At 40.4% G+C, this 14,917-nt stretch overlaps 2 protein-coding genes across 5 annotated transcripts in view; one reads left to right on the plus strand and one right to left on the minus strand.

Moving 5' to 3' along the window:
* Positions 1 to 10,145, minus strand: part of samd14 (sterile alpha motif domain containing 14) — a 43,966-nt gene extending 33,821 nt beyond the window's left edge. For 3 of the 4 annotated variants that reach the window (XM_051674537.1, XM_051674535.1, XM_051674538.1), the window contains exons 1-2: positions 9,943 to 10,106; positions 7,595 to 7,644 (exon numbers count right to left, since the gene is read on the minus strand). In XM_051674537.1, the coding sequence (XP_051530497.1) occupies positions 7,595 to 7,637 (43 nt within the window). In that variant the 5' untranslated portion in view covers positions 7,638 to 7,644; positions 9,943 to 10,106. The other variant, XM_051674536.1, reaches the window with a different exon arrangement.
* A 4,000-nt stretch (positions 10,146 to 14,145) lies between these two features.
* Positions 14,146 to 14,917, plus strand: part of top2a (DNA topoisomerase II alpha) — a 60,541-nt gene continuing 59,769 nt past the window's right edge. The window contains exon 1 of the mRNA XM_051674462.1: positions 14,146 to 14,380. Within this exon, the coding sequence (XP_051530422.1) occupies positions 14,354 to 14,380 (27 nt within the window). The 5' untranslated portion in view covers positions 14,146 to 14,353. The remainder of the gene's footprint in view (positions 14,381 to 14,917) is intronic.

A 14,917-nucleotide genomic window follows, 5' to 3' on the forward strand; every position in this document is an offset into this window, starting at 1 on the left:
GACATTGCCTTTAAAACATAATATATGTAAAAAAATATTTATCTTAGGACACATTTTTAAAGCCATGATGGTAAAAACAGCTATTTATAATTTTTGTGTTGGGGCCAGTGAAAATTTTGGCGGGGCCAGTAAACATCTGAAGCACTGGCCCGACTGGGCCACTAGAAAAAATCCTGTGATCTGAACATTTTCATCAGCGATCATACTCAAACCCACATATCATCACAAATGCGGATTTTAATCCATATTGATTCTGTCACCAAGTGTTTTTATGGCATTCTCCTATACTAAAATGACTAATGAAATCAGAAATTGGAGGCAGAACAGTCTGTTTTTATTGAACATAAATACTTTACTGACTGAAACTCCTTGAACCTGAAGGACACTTCCTGTTCATGTTGCTGCTGGCACATAGCTCAAGTTTGTGTTTGTAGCCTGCTAGCCTGCTAAGCCTTCTCTATTTTTCTTCTCTGTTTTATCTTTCTATTAAAACACTAATCAAAATCAAATCAAATCACTTTATTGTCACACAGCCATATACACAAGTGCAATGGTGTGTGAAATACTTGGGTGCAGTTCTGATCAACATAGCAGTCGTGACAGTGATGAGACATATACCAATTAAAAATAACATCAAATTAATACAACACAATTTAAACATCTGTTATACACATAATTACACTCAACAATATACAAATAATAACATACACTGTACAGTATACAATACGCTGTTTTTTTTTTTTTTTTTTTTTTTACTATATAGATACACATTATTCAATAAAAATTAAAAATAAAAATATATAAAAAAAAGTATATATATATATATATATATATATATATATATATATATATATATATATATATAGAATGTACAGTATTGTACTGTATTGACATTCAGGCTGACGGTTGATAGTCAGTTGTTAAGAGAGAACATAATATAATAATAATAATATAATTTATGACAGTCCGGTGTGAGATATAAGAGTAAGGGTAATAAAGTGCAGTGCTGATGTATTTTGATCGTGGGAGATCAAGAGTTCAGAAGTCTGATTGCTTGGGGGAAGAAGCTATCATGGAGTCGGCTGGTGTGGGTCCTGATGCTGCGATACCACCTACCTGATGGTAGCAGTGAGAACAGCCCATGGCTCGGGTGGCTGGAGTCTCTGATGATCCTCCAAGCTTTTTTCACACACCGCCTTGTATATATTTCCTGGAGGGAGGGAAGCTCACCTCCGATGATGTGTCTGGCAGTTCGCACCACCCTTTGCAGTGCTTTGCGGTTGTGGGCGGTGCTATTGCCATACCAGGCGGAGATACAGCCAGTCAAGATGCTCTCCACAGTGCAGGTGTAGAACCGTGTGAGGATGTGGCGGTTCATTCCAAACTTCCTCAGCCGTCTCAGGAAGAAGAGGCGCTGATGAGCCTTCTTCACAACGACTTCAGTGTGGACGGACCATGTGAGTTCCTCAGTGATGTGGACACCCAGGAACTTGAAGCTGCTGACTCTCTCCACTGGTGCTCCATTGATGGTGATGGGACTGTGTTCTCTGTCTTTTCTTCTGAAGTCCACCACAAGCTCCTTTGTCTTACTGACGTTGAGGGAGATGTTGAGCTCCTGACACCAGTGTGTCAGAGTGTGCACCTCCTCTCTGTAGGCTGTTTCATCATTGTCAGTGATCAGATCTACCACCGTCATATCATCAGCAAACTTAATGATGGCATTGGAGCTATGTGTTGCCACACAGTCATGTGTGTACAAGGAATACAGGAGTGGGCTGAGAACACAGCCCTGTGGGGCTCCAGTGTTGAGGGTCAGTGATGAGGAGATGTTGCTGCCTATTCTAACCACCTGGCGTCTGCTTGACAGGAAGTCCAGGATCCAGCTGCACAGCGAGCTGTTTAAGCCCAGAGCCCGGAGTTTCTCATCTAGCTTGGAGGGCACTATGGTGTTGAATGCTGAGCTGTAGTCTACTAACAACATTCTCACATAACTGTTCCTTTTTTCCAGGTGGGAGAGAGCAGTGTGTATTGTAGATGCAATGGCATCATCAGTGGAGCGGTTGTTGCGGTAAGCAAACTGCAGCGGGTCAAGATTGAGTGGCAATACAGAGCAGATGTAATCTCTGATTAGTCTCTCAAAACATTTGCTGATGATGGGGGTCAGAGCAACAGGACGCCAGTCATTTAAACAAGTTATTTTGGATTGTTTTGGTACAGGCACAATGGTGGATGTTTTAAAGCATGTGGGGACTACAGACAAAGAGAGGGAAAGGTTGAAAATGTCCATAGAAACACCAGCCAGTTGGTTCGCGCACGCTCTGATGACGCGGCCCGGAATGCCGTCTGAGCCAGCGGCTTTGCGGATATTCACCCGTCGGAAGCATCGGGTTACATCCGCTACAGAGATGGAGAGTGAACTAACCTCTGTAGCTTCAGCCGCGAGAGCTCTCTCCGCGAGGGCGGTGTTATTTCCCTCGAAACAAGCATAAAAAGTATTTAGCTCATCCGGTAGAGAGGCAGCGGTGTTCATGGTGGAGTTTTTATTCCCTTTAAAGTCCGTGATGATGTTAATTCCCTGCCACATGCTTCTAGAGTTGGTGGTGTTAAACTGTCCTTCAATCTTGCTCCTGTTTGATAGTTTTTCGGAGGGCATAACTGGCTTTTTTATGCTCCTCCGCGTTCCCGGAATTAAAAGCGGAGGTCCGCACATTAAGTGCCGCGCGAACATTGCTATTGATCCATGGCTTCTGATTCGGATAGATTCGTACAGTACTGGTCGGAATCACTTCCTCTATGCACGTTCTGATGAAACACATTACGCTATCAGCGTAAAGCTCGATGTCGTCATCAGAGGCAGACCGGAACATCTCCCAGTCCGTGTGATCAAAACAGTCTTGTAGCGTAGAGTCTGATTGGTCTGACCAGCACTGGATCGTTCTGAGGGTGGGTGCTTCCTGTTTCAATTTCTGCCTGTAAGCGGGCAGAAGCAGAATGGAAGAGTGGTCCGATTTGCCAAATGGTGGGCGGGGGAGGGATTTGTAGCCATCTCGGAATGGAGAGTAGCAATGGTCCAAAACCCGGTCCCCTCATGTGTTGAAACTAATGTGCTGGTGATATTTTGGTGCGACTGATTTTAAACTGGCTTTATTAAAGTCCCCGGTCACAATGAATGCAGCCTCAGGGTGCGCGGTTTCCTGCTCACTTATAATCCCATACAGTTCCTTGAGTGCCCGGTCTGTGTCGGCTTGTGGGGGATGTACACAGCAGTGATAATGACCGCTGTGAATTCCCTTGGTAGCAGAATGGTCGACACAGAAGCATAAGAAATTCCAGATCAGGAGAACAGAAAGACTTGATAGAATGTACGTTCCTCTGATCACACCAGGATTTGTTGATCATAAAACATACACCACCACCTCTGCTTTTACCTGAGAGGTCTTTCGCTCTGTCAGCTCGGTGTACGGAGAACCCCGCGGGTTCAATGGCTGAGTCTGGAATCTCCTCAGACATCCAAGTTTCTGCTAGGCAGATAATGCAGCAGTCCCTCATCTCTCGTTGGAAAGAGATCCGCGCTTTCAGCTCGCAGAGCTTGTTATCCAGAGACTGAACATTTGCCAGTAGAATAGTGGGTAGCGGGGGTCGATTTGCGCGGTGTCTTACTCTGATGAGAACGCCCGCTCTGTTTCCCCTTTTCCTCCTGCGTTTCCGCGGCCGTGCTGCCCAGACAAAGGGCTCTGCTTGCGTGTTTGTAAACAGCGGGTCGGCATTGAGGAATGTGAAGTCCGGTTTTCGGTGTGAGATCGCTGAACCAATGTCCAAAAGTGCTTGTCTGTCGTAGACAATAAGGCAGACAACATCCGAGACAAAAAAACATAAGAATTGTGAACAAAACAAACAAAACATTGCTATGTTGTGTCGGAGCTCTTAACGCAGCAGCCATACTCGGCGCCATCTTGAGCCCTAACTGCACTTATCTTTTTATTGATTTCATTGCATGCATCCGCTTTTTGGCTTTTTATTCTCCACTTAAATACTGTTTTGGATATGGCTAGTACAGCGAGCCATGTACGCTCTACGGTTCTGGCAATAGAGCCCCTGCAGCAGAGCGAATGGGTGACGACTCAGCAGCATAGCCACAGAGCAAAGCCACACCACTCTCCCGTTCTTTTAGAGTTTCCAACAGGTTGTTCCCACTCAGTGATGCACCCACTGAGAAGCCTGTTGAAAGTGTCCTGGTTAAAGGGGATTCTCTTTTAAGGAAAGAGACTCCATCCACCATTATCAAATGTGGGGGTGAGAATGCCTGACATCAGAGCAAATTTAAAAGTGCTGGCTTATCCTAAACATTTTCTAAGATTGTTAAGACTAATGATGTCTGTCTTCGCCAGTCGGAGATCACTTTAGATAGTGTCAAAGAGGTCTGTGAACTTGCAAAAACAATTTCAGACACTGTAATTTGCTCTGACCCCTCCCTGCTTATCACGATGTAGAGATGCGTAGTAGATCAGTGGTTCTCAACCTTTTTGACTCCAAGGCCCCCCATTGTCAGAGAAAACATTCAAAGGCCCCCCATGTAGGCTATACGATATTTATATTATAAGATATATCTATTATAAGATATTTCCAAAAAACTTGTGATTCCAGAAATGTCTAGAACTGTATATTCTTCATAAAAAACAAGTTGTTGAAGGGAGTCATTACATTTTTTGCATTTTCAGTAAGTTGAATTATAATAACTATATAACAATTATAATAATCTATAATATTTTAAATTATTTTAAGAGATCTTGAAGCCCCCCTGGAAGTGTACTGAGGCCCCCTAGTGGGTCCCGACCCCCAGGTTGAGAACCACTGTAGTAGATGATTGCCACTGAATTGCTGTATGTCTAAGTGGTGTCCGAAGAATAGCAAAGCATTAATAGAAAATTGGATGAGTTTTGGGGGTAGACCTGACCTGCTTAAGAGAGACAGACACCATCCCTAAAGGAAAAGTGCCACAAAACCTGTCTAGTAATTTGACTTATAGTCTTAATAGTGTTAGTGTTTGACTCACCAGGGTTCAAGTCAGGAAGCAGACAGACTGGCTAAACCAGCCGTCTGCTAGCTGCCTTGAGACTCACACAGGTCACATAAACTACAATACACAGAGACTGTATCACCTAGAAATCTGTGACTGTGTCTGTTCCCCGAACTACCAAACACAAAACCTTTAAGACATTTAGAAAATATTTGATTGATCTCAAACTATAAAATAACAAAAATATCATCAAATAAAGTTTGGGCTACTAGACATTAGAGCTCTTTCATAAAAAAAATTAAAAAAAAATAAAAAAAACTCATTGTAAATTTAATTATTACAGATCCTAGTTCGTCGCACTTTGTTTGACAGAGACCTGACTTAAATGGTATGAATATATTAGTTTAATTGAGTCTACTCCCCCAGGATTTGTTTGATTTTGGCGCGGTTGTTATCAGGCTGTGAGTACACTACTGGTCAAAAGTTTTGAAACACTTGACTGAAATGATTCTCATGATCTTTAAAATCTTTTGATCTGAAGGCGTATGCTTAAATGTTTGAAATTAGTTTTGTAGACAAAAATATAATTGTGCCACCATATTAATTTATTTCATTATAATTCTAAAATGTAATTTAAAAAAAAAGGTTTTTGAAATGGATGACGTGGACCAAATAATAAAGAAAAGCAGCCAATAAGTGCCCAACATAGATGGAACTCCTTCAATACTGTTTAAAAATCATCCCAGGGTGATACCTCAAGAAGTTGGTTGAGAAAATGTCAAGAGTACATGTCTGCAAATTCTAGGCAAAGGATGACTACTTTGAAGATGCTAAAATATAACACAGTTTTGATTTATTTTGGATTTTATTTAGTCACAACATAATTCCCATAGTTCCATTTATGTTATTCCGTAGTTTTGATGACTTTACTATTATTCTAAAATGTGAAAAAAATTATAATAAAGAATGAGTAAGTGTTTCAAAACTTTTGACCGGTAGCGTAGGCCTCAGTCGGGCTTTATGACTGTATGTAGGCCTGCCTTTGTCTCATATCTGAGTACCTGAGGCCCAACAAATGATTTGTGTTCTGTGTTGTGCAAAGCACTATACATATAAAAACAAGTTGACTTGAAAGCTGCATATGGACATATGTGTTCTACGGCAAGTCTATAGAGAATAAATACACAATCACACACATTCACCGGGTAAAGTTACTCCAGGAATCTCATCCTTAATCACTCTATTACAATGCTTTATGTTAATGCAGTACTCCTATTGTTATTTCAGCGAGCTCCATGTGACAGGGAATCGGAGAAAGAGAGTCAGGGGGAGTCATTATGTCTGTCACCTCTCCACCATTTCGTATCGACAAGTGTGTCATACCTTCGACTGAAAAGAGCGAGATCTCAGCAAAACAGTTGGTAAGTGTGGCCACAGAAAAGCTGTTCCATGTTGATGAAAGAACTGTCTATTGACTGAGCTACGTTGTTGGTGTGGGTCTAAGAGGGTCACTCATAACAGATTAATTTTTATAGTGCCACAGTGACAAAGTGTTTTCAGAAAATGAACCTATGAATGGCTTACTTACAGTTTTCTCTGCATATTAAGCTGGGATAGAAGAAAGTATTTTAACACAGAAAAAATTACATACTTCAACTTTAAATCTACCTCTACACAGAGGTTTTCAAACTGGGGTCTGGGGACCCCTAGGGGGCCACCAGGAGGTGCAATAGGGTCTGCAAAAAACAAATTTGACAATATTATTCTTTCATTCTGCTTTGTAAAGAGTATAAATAAATGTAAATGAAATAAAAAAATAAAAATTCAGGTTTGTACATCTAATATTACTCTAACAGTGGGTTGAAAAAGATATGCTCTCAACTTAATACAAAGTAATATTTTCCAGATTATTTAATATTATATTTCAATAATTTCTTTTCATTTTCTTCATTTCCTTTATTACAAAATAACAGCCAATTATTTAATTTCGCAAACCGCACATTGTCTTTATTATATAACACTTACTATTTTTCCTCATGCAGTATAAAAGGGAATTTATTTCTAAAATATAAAGCTGCATATACAGTATATTTTTGAAAAGGGGTCCCTCACGAGGGGACATCATGTCTGGGGGTCTTTGGCATCAAAAAGTTTGAAAACCCCTGCTCTATTAAGTCTCTTCAACTCAGCTCAACAGCCAAACCCTTACGCTTTCTTCTCAAAACTTGTTCTCAGATCTCAGCACTAATTTATGTGATGACATTGACACTGACTCAGCAGGCTGCACCAAAGTCTGTACTAAAATCGCATGACAGACATAATACGAGAAGTCAGCCTCTTCAATGTGCCTACCACATCTACCACTACTGCTGTACCACTATAATCGGCCATTAAAATTCACAGAAATGTTTAATAAAATATTTACAACTCAAAAACAATGCGTTGCACCTGCTGAGAGTGTAGCCAGGCCCTGCTGCTTCCTCTTGTAATGCACTCAGTATACTGGGAGTGTGGAAATGAAGATCTGGGCATTAATGTGTTGGGGGGATGGGCTGATGGTTGAGAGAGGTCACTCACCAAACACATCCTCCTCTGCCTCGGCCAGCGGAGTGGAGGACATCTTCAATCTAAAACAGACAAATTGTGAACATTTACAATGTGGCCGCATATGGATGAGAGAATATTTCTGTACTGGCCACAAAAAATAAAGAGCATACAAACTATGAGCCCTTTACCAGGCTAAGATATTACAAGACGTAGCACATGTATTATTATTCACTTATTTGTCTCTTTGTTGTCTTTTCCAATATGTGTATGTTTTCCACCATATATATTACAAGAAATCATTTTCATGTATTACATGTAATTTATATTAGATTTTACATATGATTTCTAAATTAATATACACACAATATACACAAACACACAAATGTACACTCACGCAGCACTGATCAGTTGGCCAGGTCAGATTTAGATGGCACATACACTCTGTCCAGACAACAGGCCCCAGTGCCATCTGCTGCCCTGCACTTTCAGCACAGCCAGTGCCCTCTTTCTCCCACTATCTGTATACCTGACAAATCTAACTATCTACTGTATATACCCTACTGATCTAACTATATATCTATATATATATTCATCAGATCTATCTATACCCAGCCAATCTAACTAGCTATATACTCTACTGTTCTATATACTGTATACATATATATATATATATATATATATATATATATATATATATATATATATATATATACATACACCAATCAGCCACAACATTATAAACACCTGCCTAATATTGTGTAGGTCCCTCTTGTGCCACCAAAACAGCGCCAACCCGCATCTCAGAATAGCATTCTGAGATGATATTCTTCTCACCACAATTGTACAGCGCAGTTATTTGAGTTACCGTAGACTTTGTCAGTTCAAACCAGTCTGGCCATTCTCTGTTGACCTCTCTCATCAACAAGGCGTTTCCATCTGCAGAACTGCCGCTCACTGGATGTTTTTTGTCTTTGGCACCATTCTGAGTAAATTCTAGAGACTGTTGTGTGTGAAAATCCCAGGAGATCAGCAGTTACAGAAATACTCAAACCAGCCCATCTGGCACCAACAATCATACCATGCTCCAAATCACTGAGATAATTTTTTTCCCCATTCTGATGGTTGATGTGAACATTAGCTCCGGACCCGTATCTGCATGATTTCATGCACTGCACTGCTGCCACACGATTGGCTGGTTAGATAATCACATTGATTGTTGGTGCCAGATGGGCTGGTTTGAGTATTTCTGTAACTGCTGATCTCCTGGGATTTTCACACACAATTGTGAGTTTTCCATGCATGCCAGTGTTTTTGATGGTGTTGAGCGAGTGTTTTTCCAGCACACTCGCGTTAGGGTTATGGTTAACACCATGACACTAAGTGCTTCACTTGCACTTGGGGGAGGCATAGAGATCATTTGCAACCCCCTAGATCTGGCCCTGTACCCAATTGATCTATTTATCCAGCAGATCTTACTATATATATATATATATATATATATATATATATATATATATATATATATATATATATATATATACTGTATATATTCAACAGATCTAACTATCTACTGTATATATCCAACAGATCTAATTATCTATGTATCCAACAGCCCTGACTATCTGTGCATTATTTGAGCTGATCAATCTCCTGTATATCCTCATGTAATGGGCGATCAGAAAGGGATTATGATAATGTGAGGTAAGGTTGTTGAAAGGTTCATCACCACTGGTCCATTAATCAGAGCCTCTTCCAGAGCTAAACTTCCATAAAATACAGAATAAACACAAAACAGGACTACAATGTAGTCACAAATGTCGAACTTTTTGTTCTTATTAAGAAAGTACTCCAGTCTAACTGCATGGACATGGAATTATAGGATTAATAGCATGCAAGACCTCAGTTTCAAGTCATCTCAGAGTGATGGAGATATGACGCTAATGGCCATAACACTGCCCCCTACACAACACATTATCTCATCTATAAGAATAAGGGGGCAGGGCTGTTAAGTAGCTGACAGGCAGGGAATGGCAATAGCAAACAACTCTATATTGAGATGGGAGGGGATGAATCTGACCTGTGTGCACATATCAGCAAATAACAGCTTACTTTCACTGCAGGGCTAAAACAACAAAAATTACATATACTCACCAACATTTTCTGGCCTACGTAGTTGTATATAACATTGTATGCAATACACATAGTGCCAGATGATTAAAACATCTGAAAGAAGTACTAACAGTCTTTATAAAGATAATTAATATAGCTCACCTCTGCTATAATGGTTGCAGATGACAATCAGGACAAAATAGGTTGTAAATCATGAATATTTAATTATGACAAATGGACGAAATAGAAAGCTGTATGAGTAGACTCACCTCTATAGTTGTGTTTCCCACACGGAGCTCACTGACATACTGCTCCTCTGTCCTGTTCACAGGATGCTGCTGCTGCTGGAGGACTCCTGTTCCTGGATAAGCACAAATTTACAACGTCATAGAGCTGCTATGCACACACACACAGAGTTGTCAGCAACAGAATGTCAGACACGCTATACACACCCAAGGACAGTGAAGAAATGAAGGAGAGAGAGAGAGAGAGAGAGAGATGGGAGGGGGGTAGAGGCACATGCGCATCATGAATCAATGTTATTGCCACTCCAACAGCCAATCAGCTTTTATGCCCCGTCACAGCAGATATCTAATCGATCTGTCTGTGTGTGTCTGCTTCACTCATGAATGCATTTAAAATAACATAAAAAATATTTTTGTGTATGTGGATGTTGCATTCATCTGGGTATATTAGGACCTTTCTTCTCTCGGCTGCTCCCATTAGGGGTCACCACAGCGGACTATCCGTGATCCGCATATTTGACTTGGCACAGGTTATATGCCGGATGCCCTTCCTGACACAGCTCCCAGTGGCAGGGGGACTCTCACCCACACCTACGGGGCAATTTAAAGTCTCCAATTCACTTTCGGGACATTTTTGTCTTTTTCATTTTTGTTTTTTTCGATCATTGTTAATGCCAACGGCATAAATTTTGCCAAAGGTGTGTATTTTTTGGGGAATTTTGATATTTCAACCTCAGTTCCTACAATACATCTATAACACACTGTGTACACAAAATAGTTACACTCAGGACCTTCAGAACAAAAATGTCCCCACTGAAACCCATTCAAAATGCAATATTTGATCCCAGTGCCATTAAAGCATAAAATCATGAATTCTATGATATTATGCTTTCAATCCGGAGTCCTGGCTTAAAAATTTACATTTTTAATATTTTCCATCAGATGGCACCATTTTTCTCATGTTTAGCGTATGGAGCAAATACATGCTTTTTTCCTATTTTCTGTTTGATGTATTATAGAGCACTGCAAGCCAATTTAATAAATGATGCAGCTAAAATTGTGTGGGTGTGTTGGTATGGATGTCAGAGTGTGTTTTGTATGTGTGTATTGAGAAATGTGTGTGTGTGGGGGTGCAGGTTTAAGTGGTTTACGAGGACTTTTTTTTAGGTTACAAACTGGTAATTACAAGGGTATTATGCTATAAATGTGGTTTATGAGGACATTTCTAGTGTCCCCATAATTCAAATCGCTTAAAAAACATACTAAACAATGTTTTATTGAAAATGTAAAAATGCAGAAAGTTTTTTGTGAGGGTTAGGTTTAGGGGTAGGGGTAGGGTTAGGGGATAGAATACATAGTTCATACAGTATAAAAATCATTATGTCTATGGAGAGTCCTCATAATGATAGCTGCACCAACGTGTGTGTGTGTGTGTGTGTGTGTGTGTGTGTGTGTGTGTGTGTGTGTGTGTGTGTGTGTGTGTGTGTGTGTGTGTAAAAAATAACAGTGGCATTATGTAAACAAACTGGCATTTAATGGGTTAAAATCCTGAAAATGAATTAATATTTGGTAGTTATGATCAGGACTGATGTTGGTTAAAAAAATCTAAGTCAGTGAAAGTGGAAAATAATATTAATATATAATATTTTTATGGCAGTTTTTTGACACAGACATTTTTGTCCTCTAAGGACTTTTATTAATTGACGCACAAGGGTTAACCTGCATGTTTTTTGGACTTTTGGGGGAAACCGGAGCACCCGGATGAAACCCACGTGAACACGGGGAGAACATGCAAACTCCACACAGAAAGGCCCAGTTGAGCCGGGACTTGAAATCTGTGTATAGCAGGATTCATTATTATCATTTTAATAAGCCAGGGGTTAATAAATAATAAGTAAGGGGTTAAAGAATGCAATCAGACTTGCTACTTTATAAACATCTAAATCATTGTAATATTTTTCTATTATGAATATTATAACTATTGTTGTTAATAATAATACAAATAATAAAAAGAGGAAATTTCTTAAATCTCTCTCTCTCAGTTTTCAGTTGTTAAGTTTAAAGGTGCTTTATTGTCATGACAATTATTTGTACATTCATATTGCCAAAGCATTTACAGCTGAGCAGCACCAATAAAAGTGCAAAACAACTTACAAAATATAAGAAAAAAAAGACAATATTGACACTGTTGTCATGTGTATTTTGTTGATTCATGTCTTTTATTTTGAAAAGTTTAGTTCCTGTTCCCTTATCATATGATTTCATGTTTTCCCTCCATGTTCATGTGTCTTGTCTTTTCATTGGTTGATTGCTTAATTAGCTTGTTATCAGTTCTGTCTGTTCATTGGTTTATGTTCCCCCATGTCCATGTATTTAAGCCTCATGTTTTCCATTGTGTCTTGGTTAAGTATTGAATGTGAGTGTAGATGTTTATGGCAGGCCATGTTTATGTCAGGCCAAGTTTTTAGCCATAGTTAAGTTGTTTGTTTTGTTTAGTCATTACGTTTGGATTACTGCACTTGTAAATAAACTGCACTTGGGTTCTTCATCTTCACGTCATCATCATTGCCAGCAGCCAGCATCGTTACAAAGTACTTGACAAAACTATGAACCCAGTAGTTCGACCCATACGGTTACGTCAGGGGAATCGTCCCCTGGAGGAGTACGTAGAGGACTTTGCGCTCTGGCCAGCCAGGTGGACTTTAATGAGGTTGCCCTCAAAGACTGTTTTAGATTTGGACTGAATGAGTCCATTTCTTTTTTTGATGCCTGGCGGTTGCAGTTCCCTCAGCCTGGCTCAATATATCAACCTCGCCCTACAGATCATTGGTTCCACGTTCACTGTGGGGGAGGCGGCCGCCGAGCCAGAGTTCCACAACATGGCGGCCAGCTCTGCGTTCCCTCGGCTCAACTGCGGTCCTTCAGCCTGTCGGCTTTGCCGGGGTCCCTCGTACCTCCGGCTCCTCCTTGGTCTGTTGGTCACCTGGCTCCGCTTTGGCTCTCCGGTCCCCTGGCTGCGCCTCGTTCCTCCGATCTGTCAGCTCCACAGGGGACCTCCTTCCCTACGGCTCCACCTTGGTCCTCAGTCCCACCGGCTCCACCTCAGTCTTCTGATACCCCAGCTCCGCCTTGCTCCTCCAAGCCTCACAACCTTGGTCCTCCCTGCCATCGGCTCCACCCTGGCCCTTCGAGTCTTTGGCTACTCTCAGGGCACAAAGCTCCATGGCTCTGCCCCTTGAGCCTCTCACGGCTCCGCCCCTCGCCTTTCATTGCTCCACCCCCCCACAGACTCTGTCCTGGTCACATGCCCCACGCCTCAAGACAACCCCTCCCCCAGCTCCCTACAGAACTTTGAATTTATGTCATGTTTTACATGTTTTGTTTGTGTTGGGGTGTCGGGAGCCGCCCCTTAGTGGGGGGGGGATATGTCATGTGTATTTTGTTGACTCATGTCTTATTTTGAAAAGTTTAGTTCCTGTTCCCTTGTCATGTGATTTTCATGTTTTCACTCCATGTTCATGTGTCTTTTCATTGGTTGATTGTTTATATAGCTTGTTATCAGTTCTGTTTGTTCCCCCATGTATTTAAGCCTCATGTTTTCCATTGTGTCTTGGTTAAGTATTGAATGTGATCGTAGATGTTTATGTCAGGCCACGTTTTTAGCCATAGTCAAGTTGTTTTGTTTAGTCATTACGTTTGGATTACTGCACTTGGGTTCTTCATCTTCACGTCATCATCATTGCCAGCATCGTTACAACTGTATTCTTCACACATATGATTCTCTCTTTATATATATATATATATATATCGTTGACATTTATCTTTGATATTTTTCACTTTTAACCGGTCTGTCTAACTGTTCTGTTTTCAGACGATAATATCCAAATGCAAAAATATAAACATTGTTTGAAACTTTCATTATGCTCTATTTTGCTGTTTTATACATTCCTGATTATGCAATTTGAAAATGGAAAAGTTTGATTTTGAGAGAGAGAGAAAAAAAACATGTTACGTTAACAATGATGTCATGTTTTGATTTGACCATGAGAGACCGGAACAAAAATCTGATTGAACAAACGGGGTTTCTCTCCTTTGGACCTGTGAAAGTAGGAGGAGCAGGGCTCAAATTCAGTATCCCCATTGGTCAAAAATATAAAACCCAACCCACTCGTGACAGCGATTGGCCAGCGGCGTTGGCGGGAGGACACGTGTGTGTGTGATTTGAAATTTGAAAAGCGGTTAAACTGGGTCGGTGATACAGTCGCGCGCGTGTTAGTTCTTCAGATCGGACGTCCACGTATCTTTAATTACAATAACTTGTGGTATCGTCAGTGATCGAGCAAGTTTGGTGTTTTATAGCCGTAGAAGGCGCATCTGTTTTGGTTATAGTTTAATTGTGATCGTGTTACAGCGTTGTGAGGGGTATACAGTGAAAATGGCTGGAACAGAGGGGCCACTGAAGGTAAATCTTTAAAAAACTATTTCATGTGTTGCATTTATTATGAAGGTATTAATTTGTTATTTACTTACATAAAAACGTTAAAGTAATGTGTCGTGCCTATGAGAAGGCCGGTTTAATCTGCAGGAAACAGTAACACACGCATGTGCTCTTGATAATATTTTAAAGTATTAACGTTGATTTGAGATTTAGATATAACAGTGCTTTACTTTAGTATGCAAGATATGCAAAATATAGTTTCGACTAGTCCCCTCTTTTAAAAAAAGCACATTTGGGTTTCAGTGAGGCACTTACAATGGAAGTCGGGGGGGGGGTGGGGGTGGTTTGAACGTTACAATACTCACTATTTCCGAAGTATAGCCACAAGACGTAAACAAAATGTGTGTTAACATGATTTTTGTGTGATTTAAAATCACTTAACTTTTTCAGTTTAAAGTTATATTCAACTTTACATCTTCGTTGCCATGACGACTAAACGCAATATATCCTAAAACGACGATTTATCCAACTTTACAGCTCATATAATACACAAGTTTTAAC

This window comes from Myxocyprinus asiaticus, chromosome 36 (genome assembly GCF_019703515.2).
Source record: "Myxocyprinus asiaticus isolate MX2 ecotype Aquarium Trade chromosome 36, UBuf_Myxa_2, whole genome shotgun sequence".
Classification (NCBI taxonomy): domain Eukaryota; kingdom Metazoa; phylum Chordata; class Actinopteri; order Cypriniformes; family Catostomidae; genus Myxocyprinus; species Myxocyprinus asiaticus.